Source organism: Ictalurus furcatus, chromosome 14 (assembly GCF_023375685.1).
Source record: "Ictalurus furcatus strain D&B chromosome 14, Billie_1.0, whole genome shotgun sequence".
NCBI classification, from domain to species: domain Eukaryota; kingdom Metazoa; phylum Chordata; class Actinopteri; order Siluriformes; family Ictaluridae; genus Ictalurus; species Ictalurus furcatus.
The window spans coordinates 26,157,223-26,178,770 of record NC_071268.1 but is presented as its reverse complement, the minus strand read 5'-3'; the positions used below and the strand labels follow the sequence as shown (position 1 = coordinate 26,178,770).

General features: G+C 40.7%; 2 protein-coding genes and 1 long non-coding RNA gene across 3 annotated transcripts; 2 read left to right on the top strand and 1 right to left on the bottom strand.

Annotated features, from left to right (window-relative positions):
* Positions 1-104: 104 nt before the first annotated feature.
* On the top strand, positions 105-1,311 carry LOC128618050 (uncharacterized). Its single transcript, XR_008387668.1, has 2 exons — positions 105-221; positions 532-1,311. It is a non-coding gene; the product is annotated as an uncharacterized LOC128618050 (long non-coding RNA).
* Positions 1,312-4,958: 3,647 nt separating this feature from the next.
* On the top strand, positions 4,959-13,793 carry ppp2caa (protein phosphatase 2 catalytic subunit alpha a). The gene is made up of 7 exons (XM_053641964.1): positions 4,959-5,453; positions 8,497-8,706; positions 8,837-9,010; positions 9,386-9,475; positions 10,109-10,270; positions 11,880-11,998; positions 12,920-13,793. Exons 1-7 carry the CDS (start codon positions 5,352-5,354, stop codon positions 12,990-12,992), a joined length of 930 nt encoding a protein of 309 aa, XP_053497939.1. The 5' UTR covers positions 4,959-5,351; the 3' UTR covers positions 12,993-13,793.
* Positions 13,794-14,744: 951 nt separating this feature from the next.
* snrpg (small nuclear ribonucleoprotein polypeptide G) lies at positions 14,745-19,131 on the bottom strand. The gene is made up of 4 exons (XM_053641967.1): positions 18,973-19,131; positions 18,749-18,771; positions 16,639-16,763; positions 14,745-14,989 (listed from the first exon to the last, which is right to left on the bottom strand). The coding sequence occupies exons 1-4, from the start codon at positions 19,002-19,004 to the stop codon at positions 14,939-14,941; spliced, it is 231 nt and encodes a 76-aa protein (XP_053497942.1). The 5' UTR covers positions 19,005-19,131; the 3' UTR covers positions 14,745-14,938.
* Between the last annotated feature and the right edge of the window lie 2,417 nt (positions 19,132-21,548).

Below are 21,548 nucleotides of genomic sequence, written 5' to 3'. Positions count from 1 at the left end.
TAACTAAGAAAAAAAAAAAAAAGTGCAATATTGAAAGACGGGCTCGGCGCGCATGCGCAGACCGATGAAAGGAAATGTGTAGCACATGTACACGAAATGTACACGGATTATTCGACACCTCACTGTAAAAACGCATGCACACAGATCATCCCGTCACACACCAAGACACCAGTCTGCATTTCCTTTTTAGTGGAAAAACATACTGCCTTTGCTGCTAGGTTGTATGTTGTTGTTTTTTTTCTGCTCATACTGTATTCTCAAATGCACACAATCACTTACTGTATTCATTAAAAAGTATATAAATAAATCAAAGACCCTGTTTATTTGATACATTGAGACAACTCAATGATTTGGCAATCTTTATTCATATTAAATGCACCAAAAAAACACGTGCACTAAGTGATATTTTGAACTTAGACACATGGGGATACTTTCTAATGGGTTTCGGTACTATATATATATACATATATATACATACATACATAGGCCTACATGCATCTGTTTTCTGTGCCGCGTATCCTACATATATAGGAGTTATGGGGAGTCATAGGTTGGAGCCGATCCCAGGAACTTGGGGTGAAGGGTGAGGGACACCCTGGATGCGGCGCCAACCCAATCACGCACTATGGCAATTTGAAAATCCGTGTACAACACATGTCGTTGGACTGGAGGAGGAAACCGGAGTACCAGGAGGAAGAACATGGAAGCTCCGTGCAAACAGGGCGGAGGCAGGATTCGAGACCCTAACCCCAAAGATGGGAGGCAGGTGTGCTGACCACTAAGCTACCGTAACAGCCTCCCCCCCCCACACACACAAAAGTCTTAGGCAAAAGTCTTAGGCAACCATTATCTCATTCATTTAGTTTCATCTTAATTGTTTTATTTAGTGCTTTCTGCATTAATAGGTCAGTGAAAAAGATGAAGAAAACGGATGTCCAAACGTTTATTTTACAAACCGTGAAATGTTACAGAGAAATGTTTGTACGTCATAAAGACGGATATTAAGGAAGAGAGTGTTTTCGGGTGCAAAAAATATATAATGAAGGCTGTCGGGTTTTAGCTGCAAAAAAAACAGACCTCTCTACACAGTCTCGGGTTCTCCAAGATGCTTAAAAAAGAAAAACTTCGCAGGTGATTGACATGTAAAAGTGTACCTGAGAGAACTGGTGCAGTTTTCAAGACAAACTACGATCATTACTCGTGTCAAATGCTGATTGTATTTATTTATTTATTTTTAACTGTCACTGTGACAGTTTATTTGATACATAGATACTTTTCATTTCATTATTTTAAAAGCATTTTTGCTACTCAGATTCTCTTTACACGTGCCATTTAAGACATTTGCACAGTACTGTATATTCACACATTTCAAATATCAACTGCAGCATCAAAAGTAGTGGATGTAGTAAAAGTTGAGAGTAGTACACAAGGTTTCTCGAGAAACAGGATGTTTCTAGATGAACAGGACAGCTGTGCAAGCGATGTGCTTCTGAGGTTGCGTGTGGTGAAACCAGTGGATGTTTGAACACATCGGCCTTTTCACGTGAAATCACAGGCAGTTTTGAAATCAAAATCAAGCTCTGGTGTAGCAGAAAATGCAACAAATAAATAAATAAATAAATAAAATGAAAATGCCATCACTGAGGCTTACTGTAAAGTTCAAGCCCCGGCACTGCCAAGCTACCACTGCTGGGCCCTTGGGCAAGGCCCTTAACCCTCAATTGCTCAGTTGTATAAATGAGATAGATGTTAGTCGCTCTGGATTCGGGCGTCTGCCAAAAATGCCATAAACAATTTGTCTCAAAAATAAGAAAACAAACCATTTTTAAACATGTGAAAACATGACATGCTGACTTATAACCCGATCATACACCTAAGCAATTTACGGCTAAAGGACGTGCTCAGGGATTCAAGACTGTGCAATCATCCATCCATCCATCCATCCATCTTCTATCTGTTTATTCTACTTGGTCTCAGGGAACCTGGAGTCTATCCCAGGGAGCATGAAGCACAAGGTGGGGTTCACCCTGGACAAGGTGCCAATCCATCGCAGGGCACAATCACACACACATTCACACACTACGGACACTTTAGACACGCCAGTCAGCCTACCATGCATGTCTTTGGACTGGGGGAGGAAACCGGAGTACCCGGAGGAAACCCCCGCAGCACGGGGAGAACATGCAAACTCCGCACACACACGGTGGGAATCAAACCCCCGACCCTGGATTTGTGAGGCGAACCACTAAGCCACCTTGCACCTAAGTGTGCTATCAGTTAAACAAAACAAAACAATGCAATACAATACATTTTGATACAGACAAGCTACAGTATGTGTGTATAAGACAATAAACAAAATATGTACATTAATGTCACAATGAGAAATGTGGGGGGGGGGAAAGTTCTGTTCTAGTCCCAAAGCTACCTGACAGCTGATAATAGACTGGATTCTGCTTTACTTGTAAGTCACTTTAGATACAACTGTCTTCCAGTAAATGAATAAAAATCATTCTAAACAAAACAAGACCACTACACCATGACTTATTTAAAGTAAGGCGATATTGTGTCCAGGTGCTTGGTCCAGGGACCCGGAGTTCAATCCTGAACTCTCCGAGGTTACTGTCTGTGTGAAGTGGAGTTTTCATATGTCCTTGTTCTTTATGTATGTGTAGGTCTTCCAAAAAAATATGCCAGCAGGTGGATTAGCAACCATAAATTGGCCCTAGGTGTGAATGTATGGATGTGTGTGTGTGTGTGCGCATGCGCATGCGCATGTTGCTCTAAGATGGACTGGTGTTCCATCCATGGTCCTGTCTCATGCTCAGAGTTCCCGGGATGTTCTCCGGATCCACTGTGTAATAATCCACTCCGGACAGTTACTGAAAAGAAATGAATGAATGAATAAATATTGTGTGATAATGTATAATAATGAAAACAACGTGTTATCAGGACATAAGGTCACTAAGATTTGATGCATCTAGAAATATTTATGATGTTTTCCTGGGGTAATTCGGCACCGAGGCTTAAGTATGTAGGACAGCCAATTTCAGTAATTACTGTGGTAAGTACATTATTGGACGGCGGCCCATTCAGCTTGTGACTGGACTTTTGCGGCATTTTTGTGCCGTGATTCCGTCAGCAGATTAATCCTGAAAATTGTTGATGATTTTGACTATGTAAAAAGGTAGGCCTACAATTGCAACAAACCGTTTGGGCAAAATACCCTGATTTATTTTTATTTATTTATTCTTGCTGTTAAATTATGAGGGTCTGCGTGCATGTCCTTCGTGTTGGCTTTATAACATATCTACATTTATATATATATATATATATATATATATATATATATATATATATATATATATATATATTTGAAATAACTGATTATATAAAATGAGGTTGGGCTTGATCTGCAGAGATTTGTTCAGTGGTCTATTATTATCATCAGGCAGCAGCATCTCCTCTCCTCTCCTCTCCTCTTCCCTCTCCACCCTCCTGACAGAAACGCCTCCTCTCACAGCAGCAAGGGTGCCTTCAACAACACCGTGCCAAAGTGTTGAGAATTAGACATGGTGCCCTAATAAACACCTCCTGATGTTTCACAACAACAAACAAACAAACAAACAAAAAACCACATACATTTTGCATATGTTTTGCAGTAGAATTACGAGTTGATTATGGATTTTGCTAGAAATCCTACACAGTAATTTGTGTATTTCACATAGAAATATATTTTTTAATGGATTGGTTCAAAATGAAACGAGATACACAAAAAAGTTGCCCCAAATGCCCCCAGAATCTCAGAAAGAACAGTGCTAAACAGTACCTTTCTTTGTCTCTTACCGTCAGTGGTACCCCTTTTCTACCTTTACATGGAAACGTGGATATTGTGTACCTTTAAACATGATTTTAATTACATTAAAGTGAAGCTTTAAAGGTACACTACATGCTCTTATGTAAAAGATATGTACTAAAAGTATTAAAGTGACATGGAAAGGTACAGTTAAGTGCTTTTTTTCCTTCGTCATTGTGCAGCAGTAGGAGTTATAAGAGTGGATGTTTATAACTCAAATATATCACCTGGACAGTGGCGGCTCAGTGGTTTCTGTTCAGACCTACCAATCCAAAGGTTGTGGGTTTAAATCCCAGTGCTGCCACTGTTGGGTCCTTGAACAACATCCTGAACCCTCATCTTGCTTGGCGGAGCTGTATCATCATCACTGACCCAATAAAAGCTGTCTTTTAACTTACTGTAGCTATCGAATTTGTTTTCAAAGCAACTCTCTGTAATTACGACATCCATTAGACATCCATTCATATTCAGTAAGTGCTTTATCCTGTTCAGGGTCGCAGTGAATCAGGGATCAGGCAGGAATACATCCTGGATGGAATGCCATTACACACACACACACACACAGGTAATATACCATAGTTAACCCATGTTTTTAGGAGGTTGGAGGAAACCACACAACCTGGAAGAGACAGGACAGGAGACATGAACGCAGCAAGGACATGTGAAACCCCACACAGACCCAAGTTACATGACTTACAGACATTAATGTTCAAATTTTAGTTGAGGAAGTCGGATTAACGACATATTACCAAAAGGAAATGAACTCAAGAGCGCGCACAGAGTTAAAGAAAAAATGCTTTTTTATTTTATTTCCAATAGACAGTTCAGCTTAAGGTGCTTTATTAGCAAACACTCGTGTGAATAAATGAAAGCTGTTACACATCACTGTCATTAGTGACTGAAATAAAAAAAACAAACAAACAATTCTAATAAAATTAACACAATATATCCCTCCCACGTTAAACAGGGGGTTAAACCAATATTTATTTATTTATTTATTTATTAGAAATAAATAATTCCTGACAGGCTGCTGAATCACAGCACTGCACGTCAGGAGAAAACCAATAACAGCACAACATGATGCAACGCGTCGAGTCAGTTGAACGCTGCTCAGCTTCCTCTTTGCTTCCTGCGCGGGTGCAGGCGTTTCTGACTCGGAATCCTCGGCGTCTGTTTCTGTCTTTCTGTTTCTATTTAGCGCTCATGTCAGTATCGTAAATTGTTCTCGGTACGCTAGGTTAATCCTGCAATATATCTGTAGAACCGAGTGGATTCGTCGCTGTATATATATATATATATATATTTTTTCTTAAGCGTCTTTTTAACGGAGAAAGACCCGGATGACGCGAGACCCGGTTTAGGTCAATTGGCCAAAAAAAAAAAAAAAAAAAAAAACCACACAAAAAAAACAAAAACATAAACACATCTCTGTTTTCTGCACCGAAAATTATACATTAACGATTTATTTTCCGATTTTATTTGCTCTCTGCTGGTGAGTATGGATGAAAAGGTGTTTACAAAAGAACTGGACCAATGGATCGAGCAGCTGAACGAGTGCAAGCAGCTGTCGGAGAACCAGGTTAAATTTTTATGCGAGAAAGTAAGTGTCTCTCATAAACAATTCTGATCACTGGTTATTGAACGCACACTTAAATAAACGAGTTACTATTGCTGATAGTGAATGTTCGAGTCCAAAGATGGCGGCGGTGAGTTCTATTTTTATTGGCTGTCAGTCCTGCTTAGTTGGCGTCTCATTGGCCCGCGTGCCACGTTCGGAAGCCGCTGATTGGCTGTTTCCGAGAGCACTGCAGGTAGCAACCAGCGCTCGCGGGGTGTGTCCGCTCTAATGGCGCCCGTTGTCAGGCAGACGTTTAACACACCGGAAAGAAGTGTGTTTATTTGTCGTAGATTATTTGCCATTTATGCTCTAATAAACAACATTTGAACAATAAAATACAGCCGAATTTGTAGCTGGTACGGAAACTGCTTGTCAAATAAAACACGTTCTTTGTTTACGGCTCTGTGCAAACGTTTACACTCCCTTCATTTTTTTTTTTTGTGAGGAAATGTCATTATTTGAAAAAAGAAATCCTCTAAAAATACTATTTCAGAGCAGAAAATTAGTTTGGTTTAAGCCTCTTGGTCCCTAGAGATATGTGGCGGCCTGGGAAAAATCTTCACATGATACTTCTTAGAAGGAGGATGGATGTTTCACTTTGGCATGTATCTCAATCAGATGTAAAGTTCTGGCTTTTAGATGTAAAGATCTAGATTTACATCTTAATCCACTTAGAAAACACCATCACTCATTACGTTTAAATGGACAGCAGTAATCTAATTATCGGCCTTATTCTGAATAAGACAATATTGTGATTAAGGTGTTTACATGAGTCGCTTTTAGAATATTCCTTTCATGTTCCCGTGTTACATGATATAGAACACACATCGATTAACGTCATTACGTCCCCACGCCACGGCGTCCGATGTTCCTTCCAGAGTTTCACGTATCGACATACAGTTGGTCTTCGTTATGGAACCGTATACAGTTTTGGGTGTTTCATTTTTAATTTTACGAAAGCTTCAAGTGCAGTTAATTATTTGTCATGCTGTACGTGCTAATAGACGACTGCTTGAAGCCGTGAGCTGCGTCCCAAACCGCGTACTTACCGTCTATATAGTATATAGAAATACATGCTTCACCTACTGTATAGTATATAGAAATACGTGTATTTCACCTACTATATAGTATATAGAGATACATGCTTCACCTACTATATAGTATATAGAGATACATGCGTCACCTACTATATAGTATATAGAGATGCATGTTTCATCTACTATATTGTAGGTAAATATGCAGTTTGGGACGCAGCCGTGCTCTCTTGTTTACCGTCAAACGGTTGAGCGCTGCCGTGTGTGTACGTGTCCTGTCGCAGAATGCGGTGAAAACTCCCACATGACGTTAATAGTGTGCTTAAAGCATCATGTCAGTAACGCACGTCGATAATGCGGCTAAAATCGGAATTCGATTTGCGTTTACTTCGAGTATGACTTTAGCCGGATTAAGGTAATCTGAAATCGCTGTTTACATGCTAGTCTCTTAATCAGAGTATCGTCTTAATCGGGTTAATATCGGAATATCGTTGTCCATGTAAACGTACTGTGATACATTTTTTTCTTTTTTTTGAAGAATTAGAAGTTTACGATGGGAAATGAGTTCTCAGTTTGATTATTAGCCTCGGTCTGATTACCTGAGGTAAAAGTCACTTACAGTGTTTACACACAAGCGCCATCGTCGTCTCTTCACTCCACATGTCACGCTGGAGTAATAACGTCTGCTTTATTCACTTTTCTTTTTATGCATGTCGTTTCATTAGCTCATTTAAACGTTATAAAACTTTGCCTGCTGTCGTCAGTACAGCATGTATAAACGCTCGTCTCTCTTTTGATGGTGATGTGACGGAACAGGAGCGTCACGGACATTTTGACAGTCTGTATCTGATTACAAACTCTGTTGTCCATTTTAGTTATGGGCTTGACATTGACCGTGGGAGGAAATCGTACTTAGCTAGCTAGGTTTTTAGACGCGTTTAGTCGGACTGACTGCATTTACTGCAGTGTTTTGTTAAAGCGCCACCCGTCTATATGAAATTTACAGAATTTTTCCAATAGTGTACATATATTACACGCCTTGTTTTAGATACCCAAAGTAGTCAGGGTTTTATCCCGTCATTTATAATCATGCAAATTAAGTTTGGAATAGTTATTGACACTTCATTCGTTTATTCCTGAACTCAAAAAGAACCTGACGCCACCGTCATTTAGCATTTTAGAGAGTCGGGCCTAATAGTCGTTGTAAGTGTTATTTGATGCTGCAGTTGTTATTCCAAATAACCATTTCTGACATTTCAAACAAATGAAAGTCGACGCTATTTAACGTCTTGCTTCCAAATTTAGGGTACGTTCACACACACAGCGACAAAGCGACTGGAGACTGCATTTTCAATGAGAGCTGGACATCAGCGTTCACTGTCGCTCGTGACTAGATGGTGGTTGAACTTTTAAGCACGTTTGAAGCGACTCCCGATGGCCGCAGATAGATGGCCACGACGGCAAAGAGCTCACGCTGCTTCTCCTTCATCTCGTAGGATATGACTCGTGTATATACCCTGGTGAATTTTAAATACAGACGCTCTCCTTCCAGAACGTTTCGTTTTAGCGGCAAGAAAACCGGTTTGTTGTGACTAGGGCCGGACGATATATCGATATAATATCGATATCGTGATAAACGATTACGCGATACACTTTTCTGAGATATCGTCGGTATGGTGATGTATTTTTATGTTTTTAATCATTACAAATTAAACGGTACTCAATAGATACCGTTGATTTTGACGTAATAAAAACAAACAAACAACGTAATCGTCTTTGTAGGCATTAAAGAAAAGTATAGTCAAACTGAGTTTAACGTGTTTTTTGTTTTGGTTTATTTCATTACTGTTCTGCGAGCAGTTTGGTGGCTAAATTATATATCGTGATGCGTATCGTGTGTCGTAGAAATGTCCTCAAGTATCGTCCTTGCTGTAGCCACGTACAACTTTTTATTTACTTATTTATATTGTACGTATTTGTCTGGTTTCCAGGCTAAAGAGATTTTATCGAAGGAGTCCAACGTCCAGGAGGTGCGTTGTCCGGTCACGGTGTGCGGAGATGTCCACGGGCAGTTCCACGACCTCATGGAGCTCTTCAAGATCGGCGGGAAATCACCAGACACCAACTATCTCTTCATGGGCGACTACGTAGACCGAGGCTATTACTCTGTCGAGACCGTCACACTTCTAGTGTGTTTAAAGGTAAAGACGAAATGTTTCCGGACCGTAACGAAGGAGAACCTCGAGTGTGCCGTTAGGTTTAAGCGTCACCGATTTAAGCGTGCACGTGTAGCGGAGCTCGGTCATGTGAGTAAGTTTCGCACTTCCTCAGGTTCGATATAGAGAGCGAATCACCATCCTCCGAGGGAACCACGAGAGCAGACAGATCACGCAGGTTTACGGCTTCTACGACGAGTGTCTGAGAAAATACGGCAACGCAAACGTTTGGAAATATTTCACCGACCTCTTTGACTACCTTCCGCTCACCGCCCTGGTGGACACGCAGGTAACACGATTACACCATCTCCAGTGCGGAATAAAAAACATGATTATTGAGCAAGGGCACAATCTGATGTAGCGTGTAATGTAAGGTGGTTGTTGTGTTTTTTTTTTTCTTGGCAGGAAGTTAGCGTTCATTTCTCACTGACTGTGTATTGCGTTATTTATTTTTATTAAACCAGAGAGGACAAATAACTACCGAAAAGAAATCACAAAGGTCACGTGTACAAGTATACGTGTATATTAAAGCTAAGAGATGAGGTCTTTTTTGTCATTCAAGATTCCGACCTTCAGAATAAGACCAGCTCTTCGTCACTCTGTGGATTTGAGGATGGCTGCTATTTTTAGCACTCCGTAATCACGACTCTGTCTGGTTTTGTAGATTTTCTGTCTCCACGGAGGACTGTCTCCATCCATCGATACGCTGGATCACATTCGAGCTCTGGACCGCATCCAGGAAGTCCCACATGAGGTCTGATTCTAAGCCAAAGCTCTCCAAAGCCACCTATGGAGATATATCTAAAGCTTTTTTTTATTATTATTTTAAATTTCCACTCAGTACACTTTTATTTTAACTGATCTAGAATATTTTGTGTCTGTTCCTGGAATGAAAAGTCATATCTTCAGTTAAAAATGTTTCAGTGTTCCACTTGGAAACTCGAGAGATTTCTGAGAACGTTACGTAACAGTTAAAGCTCGTAATAAAAACATCTAAACGTAGGCGTAGTAGTTTTATATTTGTATACCCGAGATATTTCTCTCGCGAAGAACTCGTTTATTTTTGTAGAGTATAATGAGAGGATTTAACGTGATTGAAGTCCACACGCCTCTATGAGATGCGCCGTATTGTTTGAACAAAGCGTTACGTAGCTTTTCCGATGTCGTGCGATGTGTCTAGTTATTAGATCCTGTAAAACCTGTATCCCTTCGTCACGTGTGTCGTCGTAGTAACAAGTCTGAGTGCGTTTTTTTTTTTTTTTTTTTTTTTTTTTTTAAAAAGAAGTGAATGCGTTGGTGTATGAACAGGACAGACTGTAACATTTTTTTTGTGTTGTGGGAACACTGGTTGTATTTTCACACCCGTCCATGGCTATATGACGGACAGGGCCCCATGTGTGACCTGTTGTGGTCGGACCCCGATGACCGCGGTGGCTGGGGGATTTCACCCAGAGGAGCCGGCTACACCTTCGGCCAGGACATCTCAGAAACCTTCAATCACGCCAACTCCCTCACCCTGGTGTCCAGAGCTCACCAGTTAGTCATGGAGGTAACGCAGAGAACAAACATGAGCAGACTGTGGTCATGAATGCTGCTGATTGAAGCTAACCTTTCACACACGCTCTCGCGCACGCTCTCTCTCTCTATCTCGCTTTCTCACTGTCTTTTTCTGTCCTTGTCTCGCACCCCATGTCTTACTCTCTTCCTTTCTCTCTGTATCACTCTGTCTCTCTTTCTGCTTTTCTCTCTGTTTTTCTTGATCTTTCAGTTTTCATGCATCTTATTGGCATGACAAACAATTGTACATTAATATTACCAAGGTACGTACAAAGGAAGGGTAGTGTAAAAACACGAGAAATAAAATGAAAAAATAAAATATTTTTGACCTCACTCTGTCTCTCTTTCCGTCTCTCATACTATTCATGCTCTTTCTCTCTCCATCTTTTTCCGCTCTCTCGCTCTGTCTCTTTCTGTCCTTGTCACTTTCTCTCTCTATCATTCTGTCCTCTTTGTCTCTGTTTTTCTCTCAGAGGCTCTGTCGGTCTTGCTTGATCTTTCTTTCACTATCTCTCTCTGTCTTCGATCTTCTGTCTCTCTTTCTGTCTTTCTCTCATACTATTCATGCTGTCTCTCTCTCTCTCTCTCTCTCTCTTTCTCTCACACACACATCTTAATGATGTCCCATGTGGCTTGTTTGCTAATTAGGAATTCATGGACACAGTGTCGTTTCCTGATAACACGCATGTTTTTATAGAACTTTATTCCCGATTATAGTCAGTTGCTCAAAAGTATGTGGACACCTGACCATCAAAAGGTCCACCATATGCGGTTCTTCCCCAAACTGTTACCACGAAGTATAGAATGTCTTTGTACGTTGTAGCTTTAGTTTCCCTTCACTGAAACTAAGAGGCCCAATCCTGCACAAAGTGAGCTCCACTAAGATGTGTGCTAAGGTTGGAAGAACTCAAGTGTCCTGCACAGAGTCCTGAACACCTTGGGGACGAACCGGAACCTCCTCAACATCCCACGATCAGAACCTGATGTCATCCTCACTAACTCTCACCAAATCCCTCGATATCCCCACTGCCACGCCCCAGAATCTAGTTGAAAGCCTTCACAGAAGAGTGGAGCGCATTATAACAGGAACGGGGGAATAAATCTGGAATGGGACGTCCAACATATGGACACATGGGTGTGCTGGTCAAGGGTGCACAAACTTTTGCTCATAGTGTACACAGTGGATTTGTTATTGATTACAGAATACAACTTTCCTTCAGTAGTGCATAAAATGGAGAATGTTATTAAATAACTGCCAGGAGGGGGCGCTGTCTTACAACACTGATGGGTTTTAAATCACATTACTTAAAATAAATAAATAATGACTTAAAATGAGCTGAATGGATGAAATCATTTTATTAAAAAAAATTTTTTAAAAAAGTGTACGAGTTGTGAAAGTATATTTCTTTTGTTTAAAAAAAGAAAAATGTTCATTTCAATCTTTAAGTAGAACATTTAAATAGAAAGGTCAAAGCTCGTCATAACGACCAGGATTTTAGAAGTCGAGGTTTCATTTCTTTCTTTAGAGTTTAGAGGTTGATGATGTTGATATTTGTCGGCGTGTCGGAGTGCAGTCTGACGTCTCGAAACTCCTTTTACAGGGTTACAACTGGTGTCACGAGCGGAACGTCGTCACCATCTTCAGCGCTCCGAATTACTGTTACCGCTGCGGCAACCAGGCGGCCATCATGGAGCTCGACGACACGCTCAAGTACTCCTTGTGAGTATTAAGGAACGCAACTTCCTGTGCTCCTGGACATTTTAGATTACAATACGATCAATACAGTCGTCCCGTCACGCTCGCCGGTTTAACGTTCGCTAGTTTGATTATTATTCGCAATCAGTAATCGAATGCGGAACTTTATTTATTTGCAAAGTTTAGTAAGTCGTAAACGTATACAATGTGTATTATTAATATGTTAACACACAACTATTATGAATTTTGAAGCCTGAATACAATCGGCAGAATTAAAACGCTAAAGCGGTGCTATAAAGGAGATGCGCTACGGTCAGGGCGTGGCTTCAACGTCACCACCACGAAGCTTCCGATAAAGTACGAAAACGAACACTACGATTGGAAAACACTATAATTTGAGAATGTATAAATCTATAATGTAATTTGGAATAGTCTGCAAGAGCGTGTGTATAAACACGTAAACACCTTGAGGCTGTAGTAGATTCGGCGTGATGACGTTTCAGACTCCGTAGTACCGTTTAGCCACGTGTTGGAGACCGTCTTCGTCAAGACACGTAAACGCTTTTCAAAAGAATCGCGATGAGGGTGTTACTGATGTGTTTTATATCGTAGAAGAAAATGTGAAAATATGTTGAACTTGTGTTATTTCTAGCATTTAACCAAAAATCCCATTTTTAAAAAAACCCCACTGACTTCTGGGCGATGGAACCGGCACCAGAAGTCCGGGTTTTAGGACTCATTCCTGCACCACTCTGTTATTCACATATATTATATTATATTATATTGTATTATATTATATTGTATTATATTATATTATATTATATCATATTATATCATATTATATCACATCACATCACATCACATCACATCACATCACATCACATCAGAAAATCCTCCCAAGCGAAGGCTGCCACGTCTAAACACAAGCGTACGCTTTTTCCTCAGTTTGCAGTTCGACCCGGCGCCGAGGAGAGGAGAACCGCACGTCACCCGCCGGACCCCCGACTACTTCCTGTAACGTCTCTGTGCCTGATGAAGTGTTCCTCAGCATTATCCCGATCGCAGACTGAACTGTCCTTACAAAATCAGCTCCTGTCCTTTCTCCAAATATTTACTGCATCTCTGAATGCCTGAGCTTGTCCACGGACCAGAATGTGTGCCATCAGTATAATGTACGGGGGGGGCGGGATGGGTGATACACACACACACACACACACACACACTCAGCGTTTAGCCATTTTACATCTACGGTGATTCAATAAAGCTTTGGTTTCCTTGATACGAGTGAGCTTCATGCAGGGTAAATATCCCAACAGTGTTCTTTTGAAATGTGTTTTTATTCTTTAGATCATTAATGTAGGAGCTTTTGGCTGGACGTTGTGGTGAATAAAAAAATATTTTTTAAAAATGATAATAAAAACATCAACGTTGCCATGCGTAGTATCATGCCCCACGGTTCAGCACAACCTCTCATCACCTCTGATTCGTCTTAGACTTTCAGATAAAAGGTAATATTTTGTTTAATGATATGAAGTTTGTAAAAAAAAAAAAGAAGAAGCACTTTTTTTGTGGTACAATCTTTCAGTGTTATCGAATTGTAGATTATTTACAGGCAGATTTTGTTTTTGTAACTGCATTGTTCCCACCACCACCCTTGTAAAACCGAGCACTTTGTTTTTGTTTATTATTATTATTATTATTATTATTATTTTTGGTTAATGGAAGCTGCGAGCTGTATTGCGTTTCACTAGAGCAGTATAAAAATGTACACAATGTTTTTAACGCCTGAGATCTGAGATAAAGCTGTTTTTCTGCCTGATGTCTGCAAGAAATGTTTTTGTGTGTGTGTGTGTGTGTGTTGAAAACTTCCCATAATAGTTGCATTCTAGTTTTATCCATTTTCACACAGTTCCTTGTTGAATGAACAGTTTTGCAAAAATTATATTTTTCTATACACACACCCCAAATGTGTCCACATCTTCACCAGAGCTACTACGCTAATATCTCCGAATAACGGAGTTTTCTATGTCTAAATTGTTTTGGTCAACAGTCTTTCGTTATTTGTTAGCCACATTGTGGCACTGTATTGTAGCCTTGTTCACTAACTAACCTCATGGGGACAAAAGATATCATGGTGGCAAATGTCTTGGCCCCATAAAGGAAACACACTGGTATAGAGTGTGATAAGGAGAGGCATGATCGTTTATGGCTCGGTTGAGTTCGGACCCATGCACACACAAGCAAAAGAACATCACATCGTTTGGTACACTACCAGTCAAAAAAAAAATTCTCCATATTTTAGAAGAATAATAAAGTCATCAAAACTCTGGAGTAACTTTGGGGGAATTAGCAGTCGGGGATATTTATTTGGGTTTGAGTTTAAGGTATTTATTTTGGGGGTTTGGGGTGTGACGTTTTGTTTGTTCAGATAAAAGCCACGTTTTACTGCTGCCCGTGTTCATCAAGTGCTTCTACAGACAGCTGAAATCTGCCATACTGGTAACGCAACCCAGGAGATCGGCACAGAATGGAAACCAAATGCAGTTCACTGCCCAGGAACGTCGGGGTGGGTCCAGAGCCGACACCCAGACTCGCTGGCCGAGACCGTCCAGCTGGAGGAGGATCACATGTCCGCGTGTGCGGACTCAGGAACCCGGGTTTGAGGCAATTACAGTTCGGGGGAGAATTATATTTGGTTTTGAGGCAATTAACAAGCAGGGTGCTTGGCCCCCTAATGACAATTCGACAATCACCCAATAATAAAAACCCCTTCATGATCACAGATTATCCACCATTTATTCATCTGAACAGCACACAGTTCTAAACGTTACATATAAAAAATAAAATAAAAAAGATTACTCATTCATTCATCGCAGAGTTTGACATCCACCTAGTTCTTTATTCACAAAGCAAGCTCTCACACGAGGAGGAGGAGGAGGAGGAGTAAAGACGAAGGAAAGGTCATCATACTCGCTCAAGAGCCTCCAGCATGATAATACTGTTTCCTCTTATGACCTGCAAGTGAAAAGAAGAGAGCAGAGTTCAGGAAAACATCCAAATAAATTCACATTGCTTTAGGCAATTCACCATACCATGTAAAACATGACACCGTGATAATCCGATACCAGGTCAGTCATCGATGCTGAACAGATACCCAGCGTTTCTGAGCAGCACAGGCATGCTCAAGTAGCTGTACAGAGTAAGGTACTATCTGTGTTTAATTCTTACTGAAGGCAATAATTATTCATATTTGTTTTGACCACAAACATCTAGTGGGCCATTAAATGCAGAATAACTGTCCTCTGTCGCATATTAAACCCAACCGGAAATAAAAACACCACCCGTTTTTTAAACTTTTATACGGCGTGGACGGGGACGCCTCCTCCACCAGCACGTCTAGTCTTCTTATTACCGATTCGTAGGGCAGAGATACCCTTAAAGTACACTTCAAACAAGGAAGGAAGCTACTGAAGAAAATCTATTTCAGACATTTGACCTTGCCGTGACCTTGTCCCAGTTTGGATCAATTCCAAAAGTTAATCTTCTGGTTACCACGGTAACGGCACGGAAATCCTCCAAACGTCCCAACCAATCTTTCGACGTGTCGCACTAACGAGATTTTCGGACGGACAAAACCGAAAACCAGGGGCAGACGGGTTAGACGGCCGATATTCGCCATCGTTCCGACTATCGGAATCCGCGCTTGAACTTGTTTCCATGGCGATAAAAGCGGTTTAGGTTATGTATGAGCATATCTGATGCAACCACGATAAGCCCAAAAAGCAGGAAGGTGTCCTTGAAGACCTGATTTAAGAGCGCTGTGGGTGAAGTCGTGGTCGTGGTCATGTCTTGTTATGTATGATGAACAGAACAGGCTCGCGGTGAAGCGGTCCTAGTACTTTTAAATTTTCAGCATACACACCGCCGGTCAAAAGTTTTGGGACACCCGACTGAAATGTTTCTGATGTTAAAAAGCTTTTGATCTGAAGGTGTGTGATTAAACGTGTGAAATCGGTGTCGTAGACAAAAACATAATCGTGCCGATGTTTTGATTTCTTTCATTAGAAAACGAACATTTTATCTACAAAAAATCTTTTATTTAAACGGACGTCTCGGGGCGAAATGTTCCGAAAAGCAGCCGATAAGTGTCCGGCGTCGATGTGAACGCCTTTAATACTGTTCAAAAATCATCTCAGGGAAATTCCTCAAGAAATCGGACGAGAAAACGCCAAGAATACATTTCTGGAAATTCCTAGGTGAAAAGCGCGCCTACTTTGAAGATGCTAAAATACTAAATTATTATTTTTTTTTATCACAACATAATTCCCATAGTTCCATCTGTGTTACTCCAGAGTTTTGATTGTTTTAAAGCACGACTTTTTCCGAAGCAAAGAAAATCATGAGAATTATTAATTATACGAAACATCACCGTACAGCCGTTTTCTTAATTCACACCCGTGTTGGTTTTGTTAATAAGTAAGTTTAGATGGAGAAAAACAATCCTGGATGGTGAAATTTGAATCGTTACGTGTAATATTTGTTTAATATGATCGCTTTTGCATTCTTTGAAGGACGTTAATGATTGTGGAGTCGACTGTAGTTACCGAGACATTTTAGAGGGAGGGAAAAAAACCCCCAGAAACAAACAAATCAAGACGACTGACCACCATGCCAATAGGGTTCTGCTGTCCACCAGCGGAGATTTCAATGGAGTCGTCCACCACCAGGTTCATAAACGGATCAAACCCTCGCAGGATGCCTTGGACGTGGCGACCGCCATTCAGCTTCACTAAAGAGTTTTACAAAGAAAGAGAAGGAACTAAACAGGTTTTTCATACAACATTTATTATAACTAAATAGCAGGATGACATTCATTAATGAACCACATACGTATTAGAGCACTCTCACTCTCACACCCACACCTTATCCTGTAGGTAAACATTTTGAAACGGAAGTAAAATGAACGCCGACTGGAGCTTTAATAAGTCAGTCCCTCCAGGATTTAGTGATTTTAACGCAAAATCAAGGAAACGCTGCGAAATTCGCAAGAGCTTGCAATTGTTCTAAATGACCGTACATTTGGGCTGACGTGACGTCATCACAACCTGCATTCAGCCAAAGTCGTCTTCGATTCACGTTCGTCGAACGAGTACAGCTAAAAGGTCTCGTTTACCAACAAACATCACTGTGCAAAGCAATTTTCTACAAAAAGGCAAAATTGTACTGCAAATTGTGAAACAAAAAAAAAAACAAAAAACAACCTGTACGGACTGAATAAAGGTGTTATTTATAAGCGTGTTATTTATAATTAGTATTTTTTTTTTTTAATTCAGTTTACCCTGTCTTACATGCGTGTACACACACACACCCCGAACCATCAACTCCACTCATTAAATACAAACAAACTACACATTAACACCTACAATCATCATTTTTTCCCCTTCTTTCTTCCCGTCAATTTCTCTATTGATTTTCTCTCTCCCTCACTGCAGCACGAGCGCTTGTTTTCCAATAGAATAGAATAAAATAAAATAAATAGAATAAAGAAAGAAAGGCAGTGTCAGCCATCTCTGACGGAACAGAAGGATCCCACGCTTTTGGATTTCTTTCGTTTTTATTCTGCGGAAATTTGTGTTCAAGATGCAATGGTCATTTTTCCCCCTTCCTAGAGCAAATAATTTAAACACATGTAGAATAAGATCCTTTTGCGAAACCGGGTTTCATTTCATCTTAATGGCATTAACTAAAGAGATATTAATTATGATGCAAATGATTGTTTTAGATGAAATTCCTTCGGTATGTAATGACAGTAGATAAATGCAACTCCCATGCAGTAAATAATGTGAATCGATGAGCAGTGGTAGTGACGGCCGGCTGAAAAACTCCTCCACCATCCAGTAAGCCAGCACATCCCCGTTAAGACCGGGGTGCACTTGATGGGTTTTTTTTTATGATGAATAGATGAACATCTGATCTGATGATCGAATTGCCAGTCTAGACGACCAGATACTGGACGTAGAAACCTACAGCGGACTTTTAACAAAAGGAGATGATGTGACTTTGGGCAGGTCACACCCGAGCTGAGCGACAATGATTAGGAGAGAATTGATGATGGAAAAAACGCTCGACATGGAGAGATATATATATGTATGTATGTATGTATGTATGTATGTATGTATGTATATATACACACAATGTTTGTTTACCAACAACAGAAATGTGTTTTACAGCCTGTACGGGATTCGCAGAGTTTTTTGTGAGGCCAAAAAAAGAGAGAGTTTTTGTGAGGCCAAAAAAAGAGAGAGTTTTTGTGCTGAAAACAACTCTCAATAGGCGAAATTGTCTTTCGCAGTGATGTCATATTCGATGTGCGTGAATCGAAGGGGAATTGCGCGCGCTGTGATGACGTCACTCGAATCGGTTGAGGTTGGACACCGAAAACGATGAACCGAATTCACTTCTTCTTGCTTAGACATTAAGAATATTCAATGGAGCAATCGTCCTGAATGTACGGGAGAAGCAAATCCACGTTTAAACATTGTTTAGCACAGAATCCACAGGAACTTTACTGCTCAACTGGCTCTTTAGGAACAGAAAATCCATCACCAGGAGACCAACATCAAGTTCATCTGAGGCCCAGCACCATCTCATCCCATCCCACCGATCATCCCATCACCATGACCTACTCAATTAGCACTCTGTGCAAATATAAAAACACCCCCAAACATTAAACTGTCCATCTGAGATTGAAATAATATTAAAGCAGATACTCACGCGACAGCTTCTTGTCCATAAACCTGAAGAAAGAGAGAAAGCAAAAGTTAACTCCAACATTTCCACCACTTTAATATTTCTGTTTTCTGAGTCGAGCCCGGGAGATTAACAAGATAATCGTTTATTCAAAACAACAACGGTTCTGGTTCTGCTCGCAGATAACCCATGAAGCGAACTGAAGCCACCGAGAACTCTCTCTCTCTCACACACACACACGCACTTACTTCTTTAACTCTGGAGGATGTGCTTTACTCATGTTTATTTGTTTTATTTAGTTCTTTTTCCCTCTTAAATGAAGACGGAAATAAATCGCAAGAAATGCGTTTCGCTAAAGAAAACAAAAGGGAAACACGCGGGTAAAGGCGGAAGTGCGGCGCTTCGCGGGGGAAATAACGTGAGCAGCAGCGCCACCTGGCGTCGTGGAGGTTGAACGTTACTGTTTACTCTACGGTGCTTGACAGGGGCTCGCTTTCAGCTTTAGGAGGCGCTAAGCGTCTAAAATCCTTGTGATCTGTGTTTGCATGTGTTTTCTGTGTTTACACCTGTTTTCTGTGTTTGCACTTGTTTTCTGTGTCTGCACCTGTTTTCTGTGTCTGCACGTGTTTTCTGTGTTTGCACGTGTTTTCTGTGTTGGCATGTGTTTTCTGTTTGCACGTGTTTTCTGTGTCTGCACGTGTTTTCTGTGTTTGTCATGTGTCTTCTTTGTCTGCACGTGTTTTCTGTGTTTTGCATGTGTTTTCTGTGTCTGCTCGTGTTTTCTGTGTCTGATCGTGTTTTCTGTGTTTTGCACGTGTTTTCTGTGTTTGCACGTGTTTTCTGTATTTTGCCAGTGTTATCTGTGTTTGCACGTTTTTTTCTGTGTCTGCACGTGTTTTCTGTGTTTGCACGTGTTTTCTGTATTTTGCCAGTGTTATCTGTGTTTGCACGTTTTTTTCTGTGTCTGCACGTGTTTTCTGTGTTTGCACGTGTTTTCTGTCTGCACGTGTTTCCCACATGTTTTCTGTCTGCAGTGTTTTCTGTGTTTTCCACGTGTTTTCTGTGTTTGCACGTGTTATGTGTTTACACTTGTTTTCTGTGTCTGCACGTGTTTTCTGCGTCTTCACATGTTTTCTGTGTCTGCACGTGTTTTCTGTGTCTGCACGTGTTTTCTGTGTTTGCACGTGGTTTCTGTGTCTGCACATGGTTTCTGTATTTTGCCAGTGTTATGTGTTTGCACGTGTTTTCTGTGTCTGCACGTGTTTTCTGTGTTTTGCATGTGTTTTCTGTGTCTGCACGTGTTTTCTGTGTTTTGCATGTGTTTTCTGTGTCTGCATGTGTTTTCTGTGTCTCCACGTGTTTTCTGTGTCTGCACGTGTTTTCTGTGTCTCCACGTGTTTTCTGTGTTTTGCATGTGTTTTCTGCATTTGCATGTGTTTTCTGTCTGCATGTGTTTTCTGTGTCTCCACGTGTTTTCTGTGTTTTGCATGTGTTTTCTGCATTTGCATGTGTTTTCTGTGTCTGCACGTGTTTTCTGTGTCTGCACGTGTTTTCTGTGTCTCCACGTGTTTTCTGTGTCTGCACGTGTTTTCTGTGTCTCCACGTGTTTTCTGTGTTTTGCATGTGTTTTCTGCATTTGCATGTGTTTTCTGTGTCTGCACGTGTTTTCTGTGTCTGCACCTGTTTTCTGTGTCTGCATGTGTTTTCTGTGTCTCCACGTGTTTTCTGTGTCTGCATGTGTTTTCTGTGTCTCCACGTGTTTTCTGTGTCTGCACGTGTTTTCTGTGTCTCCACGTGTTTTCTGTGTTTTGCATGTGTTTTCTGCATTTGCATGTGTTTTCTGTGTCTCCACGTGTTTTCTGTGTTTTGCATGTGTTTTCTGCATTTGCATGTGTTTTCTGTGTCTCCACGAGTTTTCTGCATTTGCATGTGTTTTCTGTGTCTCCACGAGTTTTCTGCATTTGCATGTGTTTTCTGTGTCTGCACGTGTTTTCTGTGTCTGCACGTGGTTTCTGTGTCTGCACGTGTTTTCTGTGTTTGGTAATGTGGCTGTTGCAGAGTGACAGTAATCTGGGTTCGATCCTCAGTTCCGGTGAGAGTGTGGTGCTTGATTTTATTCATAGTTTTGAAAATACATGTTTACAGCATGTTGGATGTATGAAAACAAATTGTTTTAAAGTACTCATCTGAATGAATTAAATTCAGTGAGGATTTCTTTCCCCCAGTGTGTTCTGTATTTGCATGTGCTTTCTGCATTCGGCCCCTCTCGGCGTACTAGCCACCTTACTCCTAATTCTACTGTATTCTCACAAATGAGTTGCACCTGAATTTATGTGGTGGATCGCACTGAGCCTGGATTGACCTGTTGCAGTCGAGGCAAAATATTCCAACCTGTAATTCTCATCCCATCCTCCAACCAGTAAAAGCCACAGAAAACGCCTCTTCAACTTGAAATTTCAACTCGTCAGCTTGGGGTAGTCTTCTCCATAGCTTCTCCTACATACCTGCCGCATTCCCGATTTAGGACTATGTTTTACCAAATACATCAATGCCTGAGTGAGATCCGCCATCTTGCGGTGCTACAACAACAGCACTTTACATTTTTAACACACAATTACTATTAGTAGTTTCACACTGTAATTGAATAATAGAAAAATAATAAACAAACCCTTAATAACCTCCACTCTTTTTTTTTGCGAAGGCAAATCGGATGCATTGTCTATTAAATATTAGATTTCATCGATCAAGTGGATTTTTCAATGTAATAACGCGGGTGTCTAAAGGTGTTTGCAAATGTACAGTCCGGTAGAGAAAGTCTATTAAC

Excerpts from the sequence above, each read along its gene's own strand:
- ppp2caa (XM_053641964.1), top strand. The coding sequence starts at position 5,352 with ATGGATGAAAAGGTGTTTACAAAAGAACTGGACCAATGGATCGAGCAG. Across the intron at positions 5,454-8,496 it reads TTAAATTTTTATGCGAGAAA|GCTAAAGAGATTTTATCGAA; the intron begins GTAAGTGTCTCT and ends TCTGGTTTCCAG. Across the intron at positions 11,999-12,919 it reads GACACGCTCAAGTACTCCTT|TTTGCAGTTCGACCCGGCGC; the intron begins GTGAGTATTAAG and ends CTTTTTCCTCAG.
- snrpg (XM_053641967.1), bottom strand. The coding sequence starts at position 19,004 with ATGAGTAAAGCACATCCTCCAGAGTTAAAGAA. Across the intron at positions 18,772-18,972 it reads CATCCTCCAGAGTTAAAGAA|GTTTATGGACAAGAAGCTGT; the intron begins GTAAGTGCGTGT and ends CTCTTTCTTCAG. Across the intron at positions 16,764-18,748 it reads TATGGACAAGAAGCTGTCGC|TGAAGCTGAATGGCGGTCGC; the intron begins GTGAGTATCTGC and ends AAAACTCTTTAG.